The sequence below is a fragment of the Sceloporus undulatus genome, chromosome 6 (assembly GCF_019175285.1).
Source record: "Sceloporus undulatus isolate JIND9_A2432 ecotype Alabama chromosome 6, SceUnd_v1.1, whole genome shotgun sequence".
NCBI classification, from domain to species: Eukaryota; Metazoa; Chordata; class Lepidosauria; order Squamata; family Phrynosomatidae; genus Sceloporus; species Sceloporus undulatus.
Window position 1 is genome coordinate 160,118,736 of NC_056527.1, and position 25,114 is coordinate 160,143,849.

General features: G+C 38.6%; 1 protein-coding gene across 3 annotated transcripts in view; it reads left to right on the top strand.

Moving 5' to 3' along the window:
- SPPL2A (signal peptide peptidase like 2A) overlaps positions 1 to 17,113 on the top strand; it is a 37,994-nt gene extending 20,881 nt beyond the window's left edge. For 2 of the 3 annotated variants that reach the window (XM_042472677.1, XM_042472679.1), the window contains exons 9-16: positions 178 to 259; positions 1,487 to 1,561; positions 3,133 to 3,189; positions 3,500 to 3,553; positions 3,983 to 4,082; positions 6,932 to 7,009; positions 7,956 to 8,116; positions 12,991 to 17,113. In XM_042472677.1, coding sequence (XP_042328611.1) covers positions 178 to 259; positions 1,487 to 1,561; positions 3,133 to 3,189; positions 3,500 to 3,553; positions 3,983 to 4,082; positions 6,932 to 7,009; positions 7,956 to 8,116; positions 12,991 to 13,065 — 682 coding nt within the window. In that variant the 3' untranslated portion in view covers positions 13,066 to 17,113. The remainder of the gene's footprint in view (positions 1 to 177; positions 260 to 1,486; positions 1,562 to 3,132; positions 3,190 to 3,499; positions 3,554 to 3,982; positions 4,083 to 6,931; positions 7,010 to 7,955; positions 8,117 to 12,990) is intronic. The other variant, XM_042472678.1, reaches the window with a different exon arrangement.
- The last annotated feature ends 8,001 nt before the right edge of the window (positions 17,114 to 25,114 follow it).

Sequence of the window (25,114 nt, forward strand, 5' to 3'; positions counted from 1 at the left end):
CCCAGGTAGAATAGACCTACTAAACAAATGGGATTTATATACTGGTAAGTATTGGCTCTCCATCCAGTAACTGATTCAATGAGCCTAGTCTAGTTGGAACTAACAATATGATTTAGGCTTTGGTCTAACAAATCTAGAACACTGTATGTAAGTGTAACAATTTCATTTTTATTTTAGGTGGGCTTGGATTTTACAGGATATCTTGGGAATTGCTTTCTGTGTGAATTTCATCAAAACTCTCAAAATGCCCAACTTCAAGGTATGGTAACCCATCTATTTAGCTAAAATGCATTAAATTGATAAGTTCCAGAGAATTACATTGATGAGCTACAGGAAAATTTGTCACAGGCTGCTGTTCATAAAATATCTTGTGAAGTTGGCATTTGGCAAGCAAAACTTCTAAGACATACAAATTTGTTGAAAGTGTTGTTTAAACTTTCCATCTAAGTAGAAACTGTTTTCCAGAGAGTTGAGGAGATCATAAATAAACCTGTGTGTTCCCCTTTTCTCCTGGCTTTATAGTACTTTTACTCGTAACCATAATTTGCTGTGTTGCAAATTATGCAACACATAATGGGGAGGGGAGGGCAGATACCCACTTTGCACCTAGATTTTGATATAGTGTATATATTGTAGACATTTTAAAATATGGTTGAAAGAGATCTAATGCAGGGGCACTAGATTCCTTGACAAAAGTGAGTTTCTAGTTCTAGGCCGTTAGTCCTAAACATGGTTTTGAAAAGTGAATGTTGTAACTTTTGGGATTATTTTAGCTTTTGTTTTGTTGTAGTTGTGTGCCTCCAAATCATTTTTTATCTAAGGCAGAGTTTTCTTGTCAAGTTCATTCAGCAGAGGCTTGCCCTTACCATCCTCTGAGGCTGAAAGAGTGTGATTTGCCCAGGGTCATTCAGTGAATTTTTATGCTCCAGCTGGGAATTGAACCCTGATCTCCAGAGTTGTAGTTCAACACTCAAACACTAAACCACACTGGCTGCTCATTGGGGTCATTGTCACCCATCACTAAATAATAGGCATCTGCTCCCGGACATATTTTCCTGAAAACATCTAGTGACCTTTCCTAACACGTACTATAAGGAAAATACTTTTGCTTCCTTCAGTTTCTTCCTCTCATAGTGAAAGCAACAGTTTTTATTTTAATTAAATTTAATTTATTTAAAATAATTTAATTGATTTTAATGTATACATATTATTGGTTTTTTTTTAATTTTCTCTTTCCATAATGAATTGGTGATCCAGCATTATTTTGTATTAAATTATTTTCTCTGTATTTTTACTGAAGCTTTGTGGAATAAAAAGGAAACACAAAAACAAAATGATAGGGAATTGGGAAAAGACCATGAGCTGAAAATTGAACCTAAATATGAAGCAAATGTCTTTCAATGTTATACTTTTTAAAAAAATATAATATGTATGAAGGCTGCTCCAAGAGTTTATAAAACTAATATGATGGTTATCTATTTTTTAGTCATGTGTGATTCTCCTAGGCCTTCTCCTTGTATATGATGTATTTTTTGTCTTCATCACACCATATCTTACAGAAGTAAGTACACAACTTGTGACCATTCTTTACAAATGTTAATGTTTTAATTAATTAACTTCCACTCAAGTACAGTGGAAGCACATTACATCTAGGTTTGGATTGTCAGATGGCCATGGTATTATTTAATAACTGAAGGCAAATTGCTATCTAGATGACATACTTCCAAACATTGTATGAAGCTATATATGGAGAATTGTATATAGAGTAGTGCACTAAAATTACTAATCCTCATATACTAGGGTAGGATATTTTTGTCCACAATGATAAAATTGCAGAATCCACGCAGTATTAGACATAGAAGGTGGCCATTCTATGGTATTGTCACCTTTATAGCTATAGAAATGTCCCCAAATTTTAGCCATTTGCTATCTTTATTTTTTCCCTAAAAATATGACTGATATCTATTGATTTTTTATATTTATTGGCAAACCATGATGTAGCAAAGCAGAATTGATGTGCTCTGGTTGGCAGTGGGTTAGCCCTCAGGAGAGGGGGAATTGAAATGTATTCCATTTAAGGACATCATAATTAATTGGGATCAGGAAATGCTCCATAATACAAGAAAATGTATATTTTATTTTATTTTATCTTACCTGATTCACTTTTACTTATATTCTACCTGGTGTTTTGACATTCTGAGTGTTTTGGTGGAACATTCTTGATTCTGTATATGTGACTATTCCTTTGTATACAGGGCATTTTTATACCCTGCAATCCATTGGAATTCATCTTGGGAGCAGAAAATGTCCCACAAATTGCACGAAGGGGAAAAAAAATCCCTTTTGCATGAGGGTTAATGCTGTACTACAATTAAAACAGACGCACCTTCAAAAGAAAAACAACAAAAAATAGAAATTGGCAATGAGAGCAAACAAAATTTTAAAAGGATAAATAATCAAGTTCTTAAAATTTTAGGAGAATATTATCTTTCTATCTGTCATTCTAAAAAATCCAAAACAGTGGAGCCTTTACTATTGCTCAGTGCAACCTTAGTCCTTTGAGTGGCACTGTGATCACATAAAATCAGAATGCCAGTACAACTATGGATACTAGTAACAGCTCCTGCCTCATCTTTTAAAGAATCCTTCATTCCAGGGCTTTTAAAGGAACAGCCAAGTCACTGTGATAAACTAAATATCAAAATACAGGGAATTATATTTGAAAAGAGTTCATGGTTAATAGACACACTTTTTATAAACAGTGTTTTTCTTGCTGTTTATTCAGCATTGAGCTCTGCATTGCTAATTTGCCTGAAGTTCCTTTCTAGTTTTGGTATAGCATTTCATTCTTTTGAATCTCATGAAATTTTGTTCAGTTGATACAGTTTAGAACTTGTTGCTAACAAATTGAATTCTCTAGAAGGAGGGATTTTTTTCTAGCTGTAGCACTTATAGCAGTCAACTGTGGCCTTGTTTCGATTTTTAAAAAAGATTAACCTTTCTTCATATTTATATCTATAATTTGTTGAGTTATAAAGGGATTGTATTTTATTCTATTTTATTTTTCATTTATTCTATTTTACGTGGAGTTTCCAGTAAATAATAAAGTTGGATTTTCTTTTTAAATTTCAGAGCGGAGAAAGTATAATGGTTGAAGTTGCAGCCGGTCCATTTGAAAGCAGTGAAAAGGTAGGCATCTGTTCTTTTGAAAAATATGCAATTTTGTATTCATAATATGTGAATATTACTACATTGTCATTGCTGCTGTTGTAGTTAGCTTACATTAGTCTGGAATCCAGACAAAATGCAGAACTTTGAAATCCTTTTAATTTTCACAAGAGAATGCTAAGGAAATGTTAACTTCAAAATGCTGCACTTTGCCTGGATTATGCCCAAGGGTTTTGTTTTGTTTTGGTATAATGTGCAGACAGATCGCCATATTTTTTTCTTTTCTTTACTTTCGAGTATTAAATGCTTGTTGACTTGGGTTTGATCCTAGAATGATGGAAACTTGGTGGAAGCGTCTTCTGAGCGGTCAGCTTCTCATGAGAAAGTAAGGACTGCATTTAAGATATGTTCACTGGCCTTTGAATAGCATCCCCTGAAAAAGAGTTCCCTTTGGGAAAAATTCTGACTCTCCCTCTCTCCAAATTGATTTCTTCAGGGCCTGGATTTCAGTGCCAGCCCGCACTTTTAAACAATCTAAAATTCAGTCTGGTTTTCTTATTTCACATGATGCATTTTCTTAACATTGTTCTGCATAGTGTCCTGTCTCTCATAGACATGCATTGTTGTCTTGACATGGATTATGCTTGGTCATACTTAGCATCTTGATCCCTGTTTCCTTAATTCAGGTCCTTCATGAATCCAAATGTCTGCATAAATTAGATGAGTAAATGGTTCTGATAAAAAATTTACATCTTTCTTTCTTGAATATTATTTGGTTTGACTTATGTGAGAATCCAAAAACTCTGTTTTGCAGTTGCCAGTGGTAATGAAAGTACCCAGGCTGGCATTCTCTACGGCAGCGTTATGTTTTTTGCCATTTTCATTACTTGGATTTGGAGATATTGTTGTGCCAGGTAAGTTGTCTTGTTCAGCATTTATAGTTTGATTGTGAGTTCCTGCATGGCAGGGAATTGGACTGGATGGCCCTTGTGGTCTTTTCCAGTTCTATGATTCTATAAGATTCTAGAGCTTTAAAAATGTTCTTTTTTTGCTCTTGGACTCCAAGAATCCTCCATTGCCATGTTGAAGGAGAAGGGGAGCCTGGAATGTGCTTTCCTGCAGATCTGGAACGATTGTATTCATGATCACAAAAGGACAAAAATAATGTCACTAAAGCTGTTGCTAATAATCCTTTTTTTAAAAAAAGAGGAGCAAAAGGCCCAGGAGAGGCCTTTGTTGTTAAAGAGGAAGTGACTTGTGCTCCCTTCCTCTTAAAAAAACGGCTTCTCGTGGTCCTAAAATGGCCTGGGAAGGTCCCAAAACATGGCCAAAATGCCCTCTTTTTCCCCAAGAGGACATTTGGAGCACACACAAAAAGCTATGTGTGGGAGTGTGCCCTCCAAGCTCTTCCGAGGTGCTAATTTAGTCCCCTACACAGTTACCCACTGCTGACCTAGGTTCTAGTATAATAAGAAAGGGGGGAATTTCATGACTCCTCTTACTTGTCTTTTTCCTTAAGCTGAATATCCCCAAACATTGTAGTGTTTCCTCATAGGAATGCTCAAGTCTCTTAATCATTTGCCTTGCAGTTTTCTGCAGTTTTTTAAGCTTTAAAGTAGCATTTCATTAAAGGGAGAGCTGTAGTTCTTGGAATGGTCACCTGTGAACTCATACAAATGGTTTACCCTATGCCTGTGCAGAGCACTATTTGGAACCTTCTAGAATCTACTAGAAGTGTTTTGGCAGTAGCCTCACCCAACTCCAACAACCCTATTATAAGAGGCTTCCTGCAGAAACCAGTAGTTCCATGGATGTTGATGCAGCCATCTTTAGAGCTCAGCTATAGATGTGGGGAGGATGGGTGGGGCTGTGTGAGTGCACAAATTACCATATTTTTGTAGCCCTTCAAGAACATCTTTACCAGTGGGTCAAAGAAGCAAGAGGGCTTACTGAGGAGCTGGAAATTTGCAGAGACTGTGGCAAGGTAACACCGGACCAAAGAGAAGGATAGACCCCTGGTTGCCACCAACAGCAGGAAATCCAGTACATGCATGATGTTGGCCTTCAAAGGAGGAACTCTGAGAGGTCCCCAAAAGTCCTGGAACTTCCTCCACTTGTTCAGAGTATGAGCACCTTGTGGAAGGAAGTTGGGTCATGGCAATGACTTCTCAGTGGTAACATGGTGATGATGTTTGGTGTATGGTAGAAAGGCAATGGAGCTATCATTTGAAGAGAAGACAAAGCTGCCAGAAGTGGACGTCCACAAAGGACTTGGAGGCAAAAGGGTCTGCTTTTAAAGAACTCCCTGTTCTTCCTTGCCTAATGTGTAAAGGTGATACAGTGGCTGCAAACAAAAACAAAAACCACATGTGCTGCACTCAAACAGCTTAGGCACTTTGAGTGTCTATCCTGGCTGGGAAGCTTGGCACCACGAGAGATACATTTTTTAAACAAAGCCAGGAGAAGTCCAAGCCCCAATGACAAGTGGCTTTGACCATCAAATGCTGAACATGTGAAATCCACCATGGCAAAGCTGGTATCTAAGTGGTCAATGGTTGAACCAAAAACAGAGCTGTTTCTCATAATGATGCTAAAGTAGCGGATGAAAAGGAGGCAATGGTTTTGATGGGAAGCCCCTTTCATAGGGTTGCTAGAGTTGGGTGGGGCTACCTCCCAAACTCTTCTGCTAGATTCTTGAAGGCTCTGAGCTGTGCCCTGCACAGGTGCAAGATAACTCACTTGTGTGAGGCACAGAGATCATGAAGAAGAACCAGTATTATATATTACAATCTAAATTTGGTACATCTGTGGTTGATTTGGGTAAATGTGATATTGGCATTTTTATTTTCAGTTCTTATTCTGATTATAGCTAATATTAAGCTTCTTAATAATTCTATGACTAATCATAGATTGTGTTTTAAAAATGTGGTGTACTGTATTCTTGTCTTACAGAGGTTTTTTTTCCAGGAGTCAAACTTGACGTTGTCTAGCTTAATATAGTCTACACTGAACAGCTTCCTTTCTAGCCTTACATGGAGATGGTGGGGATTAAATGTGGAAACTTCTTCATGCAAATTGTGTGCTGTACCACTGAATTACTGCTGTACTACAGTCTATAGTATAAAATCTGGTACTAAGCAGATCATAAGTAGGTCCCATTGATCTCTGTGGGACTTAATTCCATGTAAACATGCTTTAGACTTTAAGGTTTGCTGCCATTTCTATGCATTTGAATTCAAAAGGATTTACTTTCATTCTTTGAATTATAATTATAAAAGCACATTTTACCCAAACATGTCTTTTTATATCACAGTCCATAAACAACATCCAAAAGGGCCCCAGAAAATGACGGGAGGGGTGACTGCCCTTTCAGCACTGAAACAGGGCAACTAACCCAAACAGAACCGAATCCAGCTCTCTTCTGTGTTGTAATGGTCATTCAAATTGGACTTTCCTCCCCAGTCCTTTTTGTTGATTCTGCTGTTGATATTCAAGGATGTACCTTGGCAGCAGAGGGGCAGGCAAGGCAACTAGCTAAAGAAAGCTCCTGTCTGCAAACCCGTGGAGGCAGGCTCCTTTTTAAAACAAAAGATGAAAGATCCTTCATAAACATTGGCAGCAAGACCTCCTCTCAACTGCTGTCCCCCCAGCCAGAAATTTAAACACTGCTTATTTCTGAATGCGATCTAGTATGAATAATTTCTGGTGTCTTCATTCTCTTCCTATCAAATGCTATTTCTGATCTGTCTTTTTGACTTTTTAGGACTCCTGATTGCTTATTGTCATAGGTTTGATGTTCAGACCAGCTCTTCCTCTGTGTATTTCATTTTCTGCACTATAGGTAAACATCATTTTAATACAATATGTTGATAACACATATTTAAATCTGCATCTGAAGGACCACATCTCCCCATATGAGTTTACTTAGGTTTTAAGATCTTTCAAGAGACCTTTCTCTTGGTCCCACCACATTCACAGGCATGTTTCAAGAGGACAAGACTGTGGGCCTTATTTGTTGCTGCTCCTAGATTGTGAAAGTCTTTTCCAAGGCAGGTTAGGCTGGGCCAAATTTCTTGTCTTTCTGGAAGCAGGCAAAGGAGAGGCCCTTCTCTCAGTCCCACCAGCACTGCAAGCATGGTTGTTGGAGACGTGAGGAGGGCCTTTTCAGTGGCTGCCCCTAGACTCTAGAACTCCCTTCCCAGGGAAGCCAGAATGGCTCCCTCCATGTTGCCCTTCCTCCAGGAAGCCAAGACCTTTTTGTTCAGACAGGTTTTAAAACAGAAAGTTTTGAAGAATGTTCTGGGGGTGTTGTGCAGGTTTAAAGTGTATGGTATTTAAGTGCTTTTATCTTTTTAAAATTGTATTCTATTTTTAAACACATGATTTGTTTTAATATTGTAATAGTTTATTTCTGTTTTAATTTTCACTTTTGTAAGTTTTTAATTGTACTGTACTTTTAAACTGTAAGCCACTTTGAGGCCCAATTTTGGGTGGAACGAGGGATACAAATAAATTAACAACAGCAACCATCACCACAACCTTTTTTATGAACACAAACGTTGTGAGCCATCTTAAATCTTAGTTTTGGGGGGAAGCACAACATAAAATGAATAAATACATATTTAACAGTTGTAGCTAATATTTGTAATTCTCTCTGGTTTGAGTCCCAGCACTGGGGAAAATATGAGGTATAAATAAGGTGATGAATGGGTGGATATGCTTACAGTGACACCATGAAACTATACTAGTCCAACAGCTCTTTTAAAAATATTTGTCTTTGTTTACAGCTTATGCTGCTGGCATGTTGATCACATTTGTGAGTCTTATACTAATGAAGAAGGGACAACCGGCGCTCCTCTATTTAGTACCATGCACGCTTATTACCAGTGCACTGGTTGCTTGGTATCGTAAAGAGATGAAAAAGTTCTGGGAAGGCAGCAGCTATCAGGTAGGCAGAATGCCACACTTTTTAATTTTAAGTTTAGTTTGTTTATTCCTAAAATCTATAAGCCACCACAGTTCAGTTCAATCTAATGAGGGTAGAATGCACACAAGCTACAATAAAAGTAATAAATTTAAAATAGATTATAGGTAACAAGCAAGTGATATAAAATATACAAATGTAAAAATATAAAATCATCTTTAATTTAAATTAAAAGCCCCCAGATTGCGTACCATGTATCTTCATCGCCCCTATATAATTCTTATAAATAATTTTGATGCCTAGAGCTTAACATACTTGCAGTTAAGGCAGATTTTGCAACCATAGCAGTGATATATACATTGTTGCCTACCAATAGGATACAGACCTGTTCAGGGAGCAGTTGATTGGAAAGAGAGTGGAGAATATAATTAAGAAACTTTTGTCCAGCGGCCCTATAGAGAGTGCAGTGCAAAAGATAGTGCTGAATGTCCTCAACTTCACCTGACTCACAAATGCAAAATCTTAATTATATCTTCCCTTCAAGCAGGTAGATAGTATACACTATAAACACTTTTCTAAGTGGGGACACGGTCAGGTTAAAAAAAAGTAGTTCCATTCTAAAGATGATTTATATAGTAGGTACCATAAGGAATATGTTGTTTGGGAAAGTATATGTAGGTCCCACCATTTGGAGGCAAGCTGATTTTTTTCTTTAACCAATTGTTTGACACTGTTGATGGAATACTTCTGAAGGGCTTCTACATTAATCCCGTAATGATGGAATATCATCCTGACTGAATCTGCCCACGAATTTTGGGAGCAAGGTTGTAATTTCTCTGGGAAGCATTTTTATGAAGCCAGGTGTCACTCAGGTTAGCCAGCTTCAGCCAGTATAAGGCAGCATACAATAATTATAGAACATTAAAAAACCCCAACAACTCAACTATAGGAGCAACCAAGTTTCCCCCATGGAGTCTACAAAATCTCAAAAGGAAATTAATATTTTTCCAGTATATTCTTTATTATCTTGTATAAATTAATAGAGTAGGAGGATTCCAATTTAGCTGCACAAAAGTGAGCTTTCTAAGACAAATTTGAATTAAATCCCAAACCTAGGTACTTAAAGGAGGATTGCTGTTCTGTGCAGTTTGCATCCAATCTCCAGCTGTAAGATATAAATTTACCATGCTCATTGAGAAGACAGCTAAGAAAACTGGGCTGTAACTCCTACACACATACTGAGTTCTTTAAGAAAGATGGTAGAAGTTTACTTCCCATATCAGTTTAGTTTCTATATATGCTCATTCAGTTGGTTGAGATTATAAGGTTTATGTATGTACTAGAAAAGATCAGTTTTCAGCAGATATTCAGAACTATATGTATTATAAATATATACAATAAAACTTCCTAATGTGTTTCAAACCTTAGAGGTGAACTGGGCTGCAGAATTATCACACATACATAGTTTTTTGTGGGGTTTTCGGGCTATATAGCCATGTTAAGATGCCAGCCACAGATGCTGGTGAAATGTCAGGAAGAAAACTCTTCTACAACATGGCTGCATAGCCGGAAAACCCCACAAAAAACTATGGATGCCAGCCATGAAAGCTCTAAACTCCACATATCATACATATTCTTCTTCAGGGAGTCAGTGGATACATTTAGAAGAGTGAGGTGCTCACATTTGCTTTAAATCTTCATTCCATCTAGGCAAAAAATAATACTTAAATTGACCTTTTCATTTTCATCAGACCAGAAAGTCTAATTTGACTACAACACAGAAAGTCTCCGGTTGGTTAATGGCTTTTGATCTAGGCAATAACACAGGTATGTCTGCTAGAGACATGAGTCTTAGTTGATCTGCTTTCTGTAGTTAAGAGTGGCAACAAGGTGCAATTTCCACTAGAGTACACTTTAAACTCTTTTTCTGTGTTCTGTGGCATTTTGAATGGGTTCAGATCCCCAGACTCTGTGAGATATGGAAGTGCTGGTTAATGTCTTTTTCAGCAAATACTCAAGCTTGAACTATTTTGGTTCTGAATAATGTTTTTGTCTTTACTTTCTTTTGTGTGGAGGTTTGCTCTAAATACTTCACTAAAAAAAACCACTCATAAGTCAAATAACAAGCTTCATTATTTAGAAGTGCTTATGTTGCCATAGTAATTGTTTCATATGCTTTTCTTGGCCAGCTCCTTTTTTGAAGGATTAAATTTGCTCTGAACTTTGGACTTTGTGTTTGTGTCGGCTTCATTTGGTCTAGAATGAAAACTCAGACTTAAATTTGGAAATGTGCAGTTCAAATATTGTACATTGATGAATGAAATCTTTATTTTGGTGTAATGCACACAGCTTCAAAAATTGCCCTGCAGTGAGATGTCCACTCTCTTGGGCCTACAGTTCATTTCAGACTGCATTGGTGAAAGATATCTCTGGTTTAGTGGCTTTTTTGAAAGCATACCTGGTTGCATTCTTTGGGCTTCTCTGCCCAAGCTAGAGCCACCATTGATGACTTACCTTTTGATGATTCCAGCCTTTTAAACAAAGAGACCAATGAGAAGCTCAGAAGTGCTCAAAAGATGAGAGTAACTGCTAAGAAATATGGCCTTCCATCATCCTTGCATGTTTCTTTGGGACACAGGTACTCCTGACTGTCCATCCTTAGAACCAAGACACCCCTTCTGCCCTACCTATGTACGGAGGCATTTTCCTTCACAATCCTCCTCTTCTGGGAAAAGGCAAGCAACACTTTTGCAGGTCTTCAGCTTTTAAAAAAGAAAAGGCCATGATGTCCCAAAGAATAGATTTTGACCTGTGTGTTCACCTTCTTCCCACTGCCTCAGTAGTTTTTGGACAGGCTGGCCTGGTTTCAATCTGCGTGGGACTCCATCACCACAGACACCTGGGTCCTTGATATCATCATGAAGGTGAATGCCATAGAGTTCAAGGAGTATTGAGTTCTCTGTGAAACTCTCTCCTTTGATGTACTAACTGATGAAGTGCATGCTGTGCTAAACAAGGAAGCCATCAAACCCATCCTGTCATCCAAGTTCCATTGGGAATTCTCCCAATATTTCATTGTAAGAAAAAAGGATGGCGGTCTATGACCCATTTTGGATCTAAGAGGTATCAATGCTTTCATCCCACATAAACGCTTCAGGATGATATCCATCTTATCAATACTTCCACTACTTCGGGCATAGGACTGGTTTGCCACTCTCAACCTCAAAGATGCTTATTTCCATGTGGGAATCGGGAGTCTCAGTGGTGATTCCTCTCCTTTGTGAGGGAAGGAGGATGCTTCAATTTCAAGTATTTTGCCGTTTGGCCTTTCCACAGCCCCTCATGTCTTCACAAAATATATGGCTGTGATTGCCATGAGACAGAAGGGAATTGTCATGTTCCTATATACTGACAATTGGATTTTTGTGGCGGACTCTCCTTAGAGACTGATTTGGTACCTCAGGTACTCCTTGTCTCTGCTGAATTAATTTGGTCAACAAAGAGAAATCCTGAATTAGAGGCTGGCAAAGGCTTACATCTCAGCAGATTATTTTCAAAACCTAGTTGATACCATGCTTCGGTGTCAAGGTTCCAGACATTTACAGGCCTGTAGTATACTCTGCTTCTGTACTTTTAAAAGGAGTGGTATGAATTACAGCACATAGGAAAACACATGACTCATTAAAAACACATGCTTTGCTTGCAAAAGTAAGCAAGGCACAGGGATACTGCCGGAAACCTCACTTGTTTTCCTCCTCAGCATGAATGGCAACCTAGATCATTCATGTTTCATAAGTGCAACAAACCAAAGTGAGATTTATTTTATATTATCACCCAATATTAATTTGGCTCAAATGTGTTTTTCCTTCTCTCTCTCTCTCTCTCTCTCTTTTTTCCCCCTTGTGGGTTTTCTGGCAGACATATTAATAGATTGATGAAATCATTCTGAGTTCTTGTTTTTCTGTTAGTGTACAGACATTTGCCCATTGCAAGAAAAATAATGACCCATACTGACTGTTTACCTTCTGGAGAGTCATGAGCTTTTCCTCCACCAGATTTAAATCATTAGCTGCTGATTTTGTGAACTAGACAGCTTTCTCTCTTTTGTATTTTGCTTGAAGAATAAGAGGCTATTAGTATATTGGTGTAATTTATGTTATGTATAATTAACAGTAGTTTGGCAGTGCAAAAAAGTGGCATCACACTCTTCTCACTTAACACAGTTTTCCACTTAGGTTTTTCTCCATAATGTAACCTAAGTGTATATGCTTCTTTATGCATAAATCTTTATACTTCTAACCACATATGCAATCTGTCTGCTCTTTGAGTGATCGTGCTCAATCTTAAAAGGTAGGATGGGTCCACGTTACAAACCTTTGTAATAGTTGTGATATCTTCAAATTCCATGTTTTTTCTCTCAGAACATTCTGATAAATGTTGTCTAGCAAAATAGCTGAGAATTTGCTGTTGGAGATACCTAGATCTCTCATGGAGCTGTATGCAGCTGTATTTGGTCTAACATAGATCCAGTGCAGTCTAATGCAGATCCAACACTCTAAATGATTGTTGTTGTTGTTACTATTGTTGTGTACCTTCAAGTTGTTTCTGACTTACAGTGACCCTAAGGCAACTTTATCCTGAGACTTTCTTGGCAAGATTTGTCCAAAAGAGGTTTGCTGTTGCCTTCCCCTGAAAAATATCAATAAGAAAATCTCCAGTGTGTGTATATCCTTCTGATAGATTCCAGCTCATCACTTAGATTATATATTTAGGATATTCTTAGATATTTATTTATTTATTGAGTAACCTGTTTAACCTTACTTTAATTGTGATCTTCCCAATATCTTTCTTGGCAAACAGATTCCTGATTACTAAGAATGTGTGTCTTTTATGTTCAGGTGATGGATCCCATGGATTTTGCTGCTAATGAAGGAACCTCTACAAGAGCCAATGAACAACGTGTCGGACAATAACATGATATCTAAAATAATGTGTTATGATTTTCTACTCAAATAATAGAGACTGGTCTAAATTTTTAAACTGGAAAATTTCTTACGATTTATTATGAGAAGAATTGCCTTTTTTTTTTACACTTGCACATATATTTTTGTGAAACGTTTACGGTTGATGCATATCAGAACGATTAAAATTCTTATTTTTAAAGTGCCAAACCATATTCAATAAATCTGTGCCTTGCTTTACTTCAGAAGGGTTTTGTCTATGGGATGGATAGTATTTTAAAATATTGTCCAGCTTTTTGTGTATGAGACTGAGTTGTTTAGATGAAGCATGGGATAAATTAGAAATATATTGCACAGATTCTTTGGCTAGCAGTAAATGCAGAATTATGCTTTTGTTGCACCATAGATAACCAGACAAATCTAATTTGGCAGCGATCTCACAATGGGAGGCAGGAGTGGATTAATCTGAGATCATTTCATAACGGTAGCCTAGCCCAAGGCTGTAGGTGAATAGTTGTACCAGATCTACCACAATTGCCTTTTTGAGCCAGTTAATACTTTTTCAAGTTAGTTTATTTTCTCTCCCTAGTTACATGAGCAGTTTTAAAATAACAAAAGAGTATATAAGAACCAAGAAAACATGTTTTTCTTTCCTCTTAAACACAAATGAGTGTTCAGGATTTTTTTTTCCCATTCAGGGCCTAACTATGTATGTTAATTGCCTCACTTGCATCAGTGTTGAGGAATTAAAAAATAATAATCCTAGGTGTGAAGGAGTGGAAAGTGTAGTTTCAATGGAAATTTAAGGCCATATCCCTACAATGGATGCTGCTGCAACGTGATAATAGTGTGCAGTTGGGTCTTAGCAGAAATGCAGTTTTGTTCCCAATAGCAATTGCTTGTAAAGGGTTATCTTGCCACAATTTTTAATTGCCTAATATAAATGGTATCCTTTGCATTGCAGATTGCATTCCATGGAATTTATTCCTATGGAGATTTAGGATATGCCCCTTTTATATCTGTTTTTGCTCCTATTTTGCATTTGGGAATGTATTGAAATGTCACTTTGAATTTGAAAGGATTTCATAGATTTCTGTCTGTGATAACATTTTCATCATCTTTCCTTTGGAAAGAATAATGAAGAAAAAGCTCAGTCTGAGCAGCAGCATTTTAACACCAAAGATACTTGGAATAATCTGGAAACTACTGCCTTAGAACTGGTTTAGAAAACTGTCAAGATAACAGGAAATTTATGTTCCTCTTTCTTGAAATGAAGGAGGAAATCAGAAGCTTCCGATTTTAAACCAACTGTAGTTTCCCATGTTGTTCAGACCTCAGTGTATTTAAACTTTGATTAATAAAATAAGACAAGATGTGAAGCATGATTTTATTCTGGCATGCTTTCACCATTGTTTAACCCAATGGTCCCCAAACTACCCTTTAAGAGATTTTGGACTTCAGCTCCCAGGAGCCTCAGCCATGTTGGCCAATAGTCTGGTATTCTTGGAGCTGAAGTCCAAAATCCCTTAAAAAGCACAGTTTGAGGACCATTGGTTTAAGCTTAGGTACTTAATAATATAATTTATTTATATTCCACCTTTTCCCTAGGGAATCAAGGAGGATTACAATATAATAAGTTTGGATATCATGGAAAACTTATTTGAAATTGGAGTTAAAAGTATCTACCAAGCTGTGAAAGAAGAGAGGAGGCCAAAGCTCATTCTAGTCCATTCACATAGCACAAATTTATGGTTTCATTTGAACCATGCCTTGTTCTAGAAAGTATTTTAACTGCACTCTCTATACCATTAAAAATCACTCGTTATTTAGAAATCCCCTTTCCTGTATGCAAACACAATCCAAATGCTTTTGCATATGTTGTGAGAGTAAGGGAAAGGTCTAAAGAGCAGTGGCTGCTCTGTACATGTGGATCCCACACTGGGTAAAAAGTTTGATTGTTTAGGCTTCCTAAATCTTTCCAGGAGTCCATACACATAGAACAAGCTTCCCTCCTTAGACTTCCCCCTTACTCAGTGTGTGGACAGTGAGAGTGAAGGCACTATTGAAGTGTCACATAATTACTTGAGATAATAGAGTACATTATTAGCATTGTTCTTCAAATCCTTTCCTTGATGAGTACATGAGACAGCACCAATTTTGTATTGAAGAGAAGACTATAGTTGGAAAGTATACATCTACAATTGCTTTTAACTGCAGGCACAATCTTCCAAAACTTCTTGTATAACCTCCATTTAAATGAATGGAAGCTTTACAGAACTACTATGTAATATTTTTCTTTCACTGAGGCACATCATGTAGAATGATGTCCTTATCAAAGGACTCCCCGCATCCACGCACTGGGGCAGATCAACAAAGTGCTAGATGATATGGGAGATGCATTTGAAATAGCCAAGGCCGTGGAACAGTTTTTAGATAGGTGATTAATAATAATAATAATAATAATAATAATAATAAAATTTATTTATGTTTCCCCGCCTCTCCCGGTGGATCGAAGCGGAGTTACAGACTAAAAAAGCACAAAGTGTTTACATAAAAATTCACTTAAAAGCAGCTAAAAACAATAAAATATACAACATCATACCGTAACAATAGCATCAACAAACAAGGCAGGGATCATACACAGGCAGGGCAAATCATTCATATCAGGGAGGGTATTCATATCACGTGGGGTATGCTCGGCTAAAAAGTTCAGTTTTAATCGCTTTTCTGAATGTCTGTAGTGAGGCCGCCGAGCGGATCCCATCAGGGAGACTGTTCCAAAGTCTCGGAGCTGATGTTGAAAATGCTCTTTGCGAAGTAGCGACATACTTAGAGGTTGCTATCTCCAATAGGTTCTTACCCAATGTTCTAAGAGTGCGGGGCAGGTTGTATAGGGAGATGTGGTCCCGTAAGTAACTTGGGCCCAAGCCATGTAGATTAACCAACAAGGTTTACAACCCTGAGAAATCTGAAGTGATAGCCATCAGATGGTCTCATCTCATACTCTAGTAAGAACCATATACTGTAGGCTGTTCTGTAGTCAGGATTAACTAATTAAAACACCAGCAGATTTCAGGTATGGTTTTGACTGTGTTTCTTAAAATAATGAACCTGAACAATGCAGATACATTGTGGCTTTGGGGAAAAAGGCTCTTAAACTGCTTTTGATGGGTGGCAGGAGCTAAAATTCTGTTTCCTTGGAGACATTGCAATGAAAATGAATAGGTATTTTCTTAACCTGTCTTGAGAAATTGGGAATATACCAGTCTCTTTTTTACATTACAGTTTTGATATTTAAACACCTTAAGCTTTCAGTCTGATTTGTAGAGGGATTTAGTTGTAAATTGATCAACTTTACCAGCTCTTATTTTGCAAGGGATATATTAATCATTTGGCAGTGCGCTTGTCAAATAAGCATTGTTTGAAACGTCTGTGACCAAGAACCAGTGGTGTACTTTGCTATCCACTAGTAGCAGAATCAGAATTTTCTTCTCCTTCAGCTTCTGGTGCAGCCCTTTTTGGCGCCACAGACAGGTCCAGAAGGTTTGCCAGCTTCCCAGAACAGTTTTTAATGCCAGCAAGGAAGGGCTGCAGGATGGAGAGGGTGCTGATTCTGTTGAAAGCAGTAGGAGCCAGCAGAAGAAGTAAACCATTGGCTCCTAGCCTCTATGGGTCAAATTATGGCAAACATCCAGGGATTGTCATGTGCTGTAGTTGATTCTGTAATGTTAAATTAACAGTATATGCATGGATTATTTTGAAAAGTTAAAAGAGTTGAATAGTTTTGCAGTTGGCTACTGAATAGCATGTTATTAACATAGCTGAGTAGAACTGACATGGATAACTTTTACTAGAAGCATCAAATGTTTTACAAATCCAATTGGCCTTCTCCACCTTACAAGCCTTAATAAAATTGATCATAATGTGCCATTATGGCAGTGATTCTGATAACAACCTTGTTTTCCATTTTACCTCTGAAACATTGTACATTTGTTTTCTAAGACTGTTATAATTTAGAACAATATTTGGTATTTAATAAACTGTTTAATAATAATTGAAATATTATTTTGTTTTTCTTCCTTCTCTGATATGAATGTTAAAGTCTAGTTTGCATGAAGTAGCCTTTCCCAACCTGGTACCCTCCAGATGTGCTGGCCTCCAATTCCTATTGTGATAGCTCAGCATAGCTCTTTCTGGGGGAAGACTGAGATTGTAGAGAACTCGCTTTTTAGACTGTAACTGGAAATTCATTTAAGGAAGGGGTAAGTAATGAGTTGCCCACCTTATGTTGGCACACCTCAGCTCTCAACATCCCTCACTATTGTCTCTGCTTGTTAAAGCTGATGGGGCTTGCAGGTTGGCCATCTGACCTTTCTGTTTATCATCTTTTAAAACATTCCATTTACTTCAGGCTGTGAATCTTCTGTTTTTCATGTCATTTTAAATACTTATGTAGAAAAGTGTGGTCAAAATAACAGAAGTGAAGAGAAGATTACGTGCTAAAACTACAACTAGCCGCATACATATTACGTAACCTGGATTTTGCAGTGGCACAATCCAGTGGCATAGTCTGTGCCATAATTTGAATGCCTTCTTCAAACAAACAGTTCCATAAGGCAAAATGAACGTAGAAGCATTTGACTTGGAATAATGTGTTTTGTCTCTAACCAGTACTTTAAACATTCCACTGTGGAACAACTCAAAGTGGACAAACAGCAAATTGGTTTCAATTACCTTGTTATTACGTGTTTGAATAAGTAAAGATTCTATGCACACATTAGCTTAATGCGTGAACTGCTCACTCCCCTTTTCAAGGTAAGCTTATTTTGTTAGTCAAAAAGTATACAGAAAAACAAAGAAAAATAAGTGGGGGCAGCCTAACTTCCTTGGGTAAAGGAAAGCTGCTACAGAGAGAGCCCTGTTATGTGTACACACCAACCTAATTTCGTGAGGTTTTCAGGCATGCAACACAGTGTCTGCTTTGTAAAATCTTAATTACATTTTAATCTACTAAAATATGCTGCTTTTCTCTCGATATGAGACCCAAACCACATATCCAAAGTGGATATATCAGGTGTGCTCAAATGCAGTCAGTTTTAAATATGGCACTTCTGCCATGCAGGATAAATGCTGAAGTCTCTTTCAAAATATTCATCTGTTTTAACATCATCTGTGCGAAAAGAAAAGAAAAAAAACCCTTTACTCTAATTTTTAATAGAAAATGCTTGAACTTCTGGCCAGATCACATCTTGTCCCTGTAATGTGTTTATTTTAGAAGCTCTTAACAGTCTGCAGTAGTTTTATTGCAGTGAGATCAGGTTATGACCGGTTTGGCGAGATATCAGCCCACAAGATAAGAGGTAGCCTGGGGTAATTTGCTTGAGATCAAGCTGATAATGCCTATCAGATTCACAGGAATAGAGCAGTATATATTATTGTGTGAAATTATGCACTCCAATCAACCTGGTTTTGTTTGTTTTTAAATTTTCTGCCTTCAGGGAATCCTTTCCCCATTGATTTTTCAGATGAGGAAATTTTGTACCTCTGCCGCAAATACCATTTTCCCCTGGAGTCTCTTGTGGTGCATATTTTTATGGGTTTAATGTGCATTTTGTTTAGTCCTTAATGACCACAGTTTTGCAAATCTCTCAGTCTTTTCTCAAGGGATTCTAAAAATGCTACCTAGATAGTTGATGTACAGTTACTGTATAGTGCCCTGTGTGCCTTCAAGTCACCTGTCCACTTACGGTGAACCCATGAATTTCATAAGGTTTCCATAGGAAAGGCAGAGGTGGTTTTGTCAGTTTCTTCCTCTAAAATATAGCCTACCGCCTGTGGTATTCATTAGTGATATCCCATCCAAGAAATAACTAGGGCTGACCATACTTAGTTTCCAAAATCAAATGGAATCTGATGCCTTTAGGCCGGGGTATTTAGGCCCTAAGTTGACAATCTGTTCTACTCTCGATTTGAAGGGTTCCAAACATTCCTGTTTGAAGATATCCTTCATCTGAAGTATTGCCAATCCAGGTTTGGCTCAAAGATAAGGAATAGTAAGAAGGGAGAGAAGTGGCTTTGAAACTACCGAGACTGAATCCACACCAGCAAAATATTCTAGATCCACTGCGCAACCACATCTGCAGCCAAAACACAAACAAAAACAAAGAGCATGAAAAATGCTCCCAAACAGTCAATCGCTGCTTCTGGACGTCTTTGGCAAGAGTCAGCCTTCCCTCCAAAATCACAACTGACAATACTAGCCAGTAATCCTCCAGTCACTTCCAGTTGTGATTTTCAGCCAATTTTGGGGCCACAATTTCTGCAATTGCTCACCCAGTCTAAACACTTAAAAAACAAACAGATAAAGCTTTTATAAAATCAATTAACATCAATTAAAAATGCATAATGTCAGGGGAAATTGAGAAGAAATTAGAATATACGACAAATTAGAGTATATAACAAAACTGTTTTTGAATGTCCAAATAAACTGGGTAGATGGCTTTCATACTGGTTAAGAAAAGAAAAAGCGAAAAACATGATAACCAGTTTAAAAGTGGGAGCTAGGAAGATAATGAAAGTGGAAGAAATTCAAACATTATTCTGTTATTATTTTGAATCATTGTATAAGTCCCAGAAGATTTACTGAATAGTTATATACAAAAATGTGAATTATATCAGAGTAGCAGAAAAGTGAAATGAATAGAGAAAGTCCATTACAGGAAGTTAAAGAGACAAGAAAGAAAATAAAAATTGGGAAGACACTGGGTCCAGGTGTTTTAATAGCGCTTTATTATAAAACCTTATCTGAAGAATTAATAATAGAATCATAAAACCATAGAATTGGAAGAGACCTCAAGGGCCATTCAGTCCAAGCCCTTTCTGCCATGCAGGAACTCTCAGTCAAAGCATCACCGATAGATGGCCATCCAGCCTCTGTTTAAAGAAGGAGATTCCATCGCACTTCGAGGGAATGTGACTGAGGCACTACCAGACTAAAAAGGTATGTTTTGGGAGAAAAATACATGAATAGGCTACACACGCAGTGAGATTAATGTTGAGATACACAGTTCAGTAGGTTTACTGCCCAAGTTAAGTATCCAGGGAACTGCAGATTTAGGAATTTATGGACCTTGTGAAGAGGAAGCTGCGCAGAAATATTTAGAAAACAAACAATCTGCGGGTAAGGACAGTTTGACCCAGCTTGTGTTATATCCACAATTTGGTGTAAATGTTAATCTGCAAAGACACGATGTAAAAAAGGGAGGAGATGGATTGGTGGAACTTTATGGTGTGTTTACAAAAGTAATGTGCCAAGTTGACAGTCGGTATGACGAGTGCGAGTAAAATATTGCTTTGGTGTGAAACTTGAGGTGGTTATGTGGACATTTCGTGCAAATGAACTGAAGAAAATAGGGAAGATGTAGGGAAATCTCTATGCTGTACATTTTAAAACTTTCTACCTAAAGAAAATCCTTTCCGCATGGACTCCATGAATACCTACTACAGGAATGAAGTGTGTTGCAAAAGACTCTAAAGCCTTTTCTGTGGTGCCCATTTAATTGAAGTGTGGCACTGGCCAGACCTATGTATTCCTGGATGGGTTGGACTGGATGGCCCTTGTATTTTCCGACTTCCAACTCTGTTATTCTATGATTTGAACTATGTGACTTACAACACGGGCTGATGGATTAAGATCTTCGATGTCCAAGTAAACTGTAGCAGGTCAGCAAAGGTTGCTGATTCAATAGTTTCATAGCAGAAATTCTTTTCATTGTGCTGCACCAGCCACCTGACATCAACAAAGTCTGGAAGCAGAACCACATGTGAAAGGATTTGTGTTCCATGCTCCAGTTCTGGTACCAAAAGCAGATTCCTGAGCAGAGCATAGGCAATTTGTTTTAGAATTCTGGATGATATGGGTTATCTAAGTGAATTTCAACCTTGCTTCAGGCCTGGCTATGGGAGGGAAACAGTTTTTGTCTCCTTGGTGGATGACTTATGCTGGGAATAGTCTTGCTGGCTTTCCATCGGAGATTCGAGTGAACGTTGTTTGAGGAACTGACTGTAAGGTTTTTAATAGTGTGCTGTTTTACTGATTGTTTCTTTTGCCTTTTTTTAAGCAAATGTTTTGGACCTTCTTAGTGGGTTTCCACAGGAAAGTAAAATTTCTGCATCAATGAAACCATCACACCACTCTTGTTTCTCTAAATGGTTATTTAGGGTCCAAAACACGTTGCAGAAATATCCCAGTTTGATACCGCTTTAACTGCCCCCTCGCTCAGTGCTAGGGAATTGTAGTGTTTGTGAGAGAGGGCTGGTACAAACATAAACTACACTTCCCAGTGTTCCCTAGCACTGAACCAGGGCCGTTAAAGACTAGAGAATGCTGGGAGTTGTAGTGTTTGTGAGACCTTGACCCTTCTCTGTCAGGGATAGCTCTGGGTGCCACCATAAACTACAATTCCCAGCATTCCCTAGTTTTGAACCAGGGCAGTTAAAGGCTAAGGAATGCTGGGAGTTGTAGTGTTTTTGAGGCATTGAGCCTTCTCTCTCAGAGATAGTGCTGGTGCCACCATAAACTACAGTTCCCAGGGTTCCCTAGCACTGAGCCAGGGCAGTCCAAGCGGTCTCAAAGTGTTTTATTTCTTCTATGTGGTCAGATTTGGGGCATGTCATGTGAGCCAGGAATTGCTCAGGATGCTAGGTGTGTTTGTGCAAAGCTTAAGGAACTACCTGACATGGGCTGTCTACTCACCTGCCCCACTCAACAGCTGGAGCAAATCCAGAGCTTAGCTTAAAACTGTAACATCGGCTTATAAGACTGTTGGACAAGTTTACCAGCTTTGCTAGAAATGGGAATTTACTTTTCTTTGGGCTTTGAATTGTTATGAATATTGATCCCAGTCCCCTTTCCACAGCAGTGTGCATGTGAGCAACTGTAAGTATTTCTGGACAGATCCAAGTATGCAAACTGATCGTGGTGTATGGCAGAGATAAATTGTAGAATCATAGTGTTGGAAGAGACCTCGAGGGCCATCCAGTCCAACCCCAATCTGCCATGCAGGAACTCACAATCAAAGCACCCTTGTGACAGATGGCCATCCTGCCTCTGTTTAAAGACCTCCAAAGATGGCAGCTCCACCACTTTTCGAAGGAATGTGCTCCACTGTAGAACAGCCCTTACTGTCAGGAAGATGCTCCTAATGTTTAAGTGGAATCTCTTTTCTGGGGCAGCAAAGTCCTTCTCACCCAATTCTGGTGATATGGGGATGAGATTAAGAAAAGAGAAAGAGATGGAGACCAGCCTCTTGGAGAAAACGTTGTTCTTGTCAATTGTCAAGTAGACTTTGACTTGTGATGACCTTACGAATGGGAGACCTCCAAGTAACTCTGTTCTCTGCTCAAGTCTTGCAGACTCAGAGACCCTTGACTGAGTTACAGCTATAGAGTGCAGAGGTTTGTGGCTGGATTTGGCCTCCGATTCACCCCCTTGCATCAAGATCTCTGGAGAGATGGAAGATCCAGTTCCCAGGCCTCTATGGATCCAGTGTCTGCCTATCAGTGTGCAGATCCACACAGCTCTTTAAATAATCCAGGTATCTCAGACAGGGTGGCAGGTCATCCGTTGTGCTCCAAGGCATCAGCAGTTTCTCTTCCAATCCGCATGACCTCTCCAAAACTGACCCCCTTCACTTGCCTCTCCTGCCTCCACCCCACCATGTCATTCCACATCAGCAGAGACAAGATTGGCCATGCAAACACCTCTGCCTTGCCGTGTGGAATTATGATTGGAAGACCTGCATTCGCCAAAAGATGGGCACCACCCATGCCGTATAAACAGACAGAGCAGGAGATGCCCTCTGATTTGTAGAGCTTGCACACGGTGAAAGAAGAGGATGCGACAAGACAGCTGTGAAGATCAACAGTACCTTTTGGAGATGGAAACGATAAGAAAGCAGTGGGCTTATATGCTTCCGGCTCTTCCACTTTTTGGCTGTTATCTCTGAAGTGGAGGTAAATGTAAATGAATGTATGTGTGGTAAAAGGGTGGCTTTCACACCTACATTCTTTGGTGTCACCTTCCTGCAATCTCAATTGGACATGGAACCAACATGCCACACAATACAGCACTGGTTTATCCAGTAAAATGTTTGTTCCCCAAACCAAATACTTTCTATACTTAATATAGACGGCCCTCCATATCCACAGATTCTTGATCCATGGATTCAGCTATCCAAGGCTTGAAAATATTTCAAAAATATATAAATTCCAGAAAGAAGACCTTGAGTTTGCCATTTTATATGAGGGACACCATTTTACTACACCTTTGTATTAAATGGGACTTGAACCTCCACAGATTTTGGTATCCACAAAAGGTCCTGGAACCAAACCCCAGCAGATACCAAGGATCATTGTATTTTAGTGACATCTCACACTACCCAATTATACTTTCATAGTTCCCTGTAACTGCTACAACAGCATCCTTGGATTTATTGTTCAGAGATGTAGTTAGAATTCTCACCAAACTGCAAATCCCAGGATTTCACAGGATGCAGCTAGGACAGTTAAAGTGGGATCATCCTGAAAGGTCCTCAAGTCTCTAGTAGCTCTTTTGGGACTGGGCAAAGAAAAGGCAACAAAACTGAAGCTTTTCACACCCTGCTTCTTGCACACAACACTCTTAAATGTCTTCTTTGTCCCTTTCAAGCATTTGAAATTTATGTACGTATTGTCCAATTGTCCATGTCCTTTCAAACTAATGTTTGCTGAAATAACTCAATAAGTCTACTTCCTTAAAAGCTAAAGCAGAGATTCTCAAGGTGCAACTTTCTGAGGCTGTTCACAGGATACATATACTGTATAAAAATGTTTTTAAAACAGGTTCAACAGGAGGTTTTTAAACAGGCTGGATGGCCAATTGTCAGGGGTGCTTTGAGTGTGAATTCCTGCATGCCAGAGGTTTGGACTGGATGGCCCTTGTGGTCTCTTCCAACTCTATGAAATATTTGGATTGGAATCCTTTTATTCTACATAAAACACAGCACAGCACCCTACTTCAAGGTTAAGCCTTCCTTAGGGATTTCAATGAGATATCTCACTTACATTAAGGAAGTTCTTGTCAGTCCTGACTCATCTCTAAGGACTGTAATTTCCAGTTTCTTCTAGCTGGAGATTCATTTTAATACAGTTTTACCTTTTATCCAGATTAGGAAAAAGTAGTTATTCAGGGAGATGCCATTTAGGCCTCTATATCTCCTGGACCAAGCATCTGCTAGCCTGAATACAAGGGCAGGGTTTCTAAGGAGAAAAGATCCCAAGATGCAGATCCTCTGGACACTTAAGGCAACAAGTATCAGCCTCAGAGGAATAATTCTGGGCCTTGGCACAAACCCTAAAGAAAAACCAGTGCAAAACTGACCTGAGGTTGGCGTCCTTAGGTGTTTGCTGTGTCCCCCATGAAGCACCAAAGGGCAGCCCCAAGGGACCGCCTGTTTAGTGACCTTCACATTCAAGGGAAAGGAAGGAGTTTCTGTGGTCTATAAATACTGTAAGCTCCATGTGATCTGAAAGGCACATTCCGTTTGGCACTGACTGACGGCATGGAGAATTAAAACTTCAGGTCTTTGTGGGAGACTGGGATCTCTTGCACTTCCCAAGCCGGGGCTTACTGGAAGTTTGCCCAAAGCCTCACTTAAAACAAACATCATATTATCTTTAACAACTTCTCCTTCCATTTCTATATCTAATAGCATCTTATACATTTTTGCAATGGTGCAATTATTATCCAGATCTGATATTAGAAATTCAAAGCCCTCTAATCCTGAATCCATTCTGAATCGTTCTAAGAATTGTTTATGCAGATACCAGGCACCGTTCAGTCCTTGTTCTGCTAGTCTCCTTGCCATAACCAACAGGGAAACCTGGACCATATGCATTAATTGCATATTTGCAGGGCATGTGTGAATTGCAAAAGGTGATAATGCTATTGCTAAAGCTCACTGAATTTAATCCAATAACTTGGGGATTCTGGCATACAGTAGACCTGCTTCCTGCGTGATGT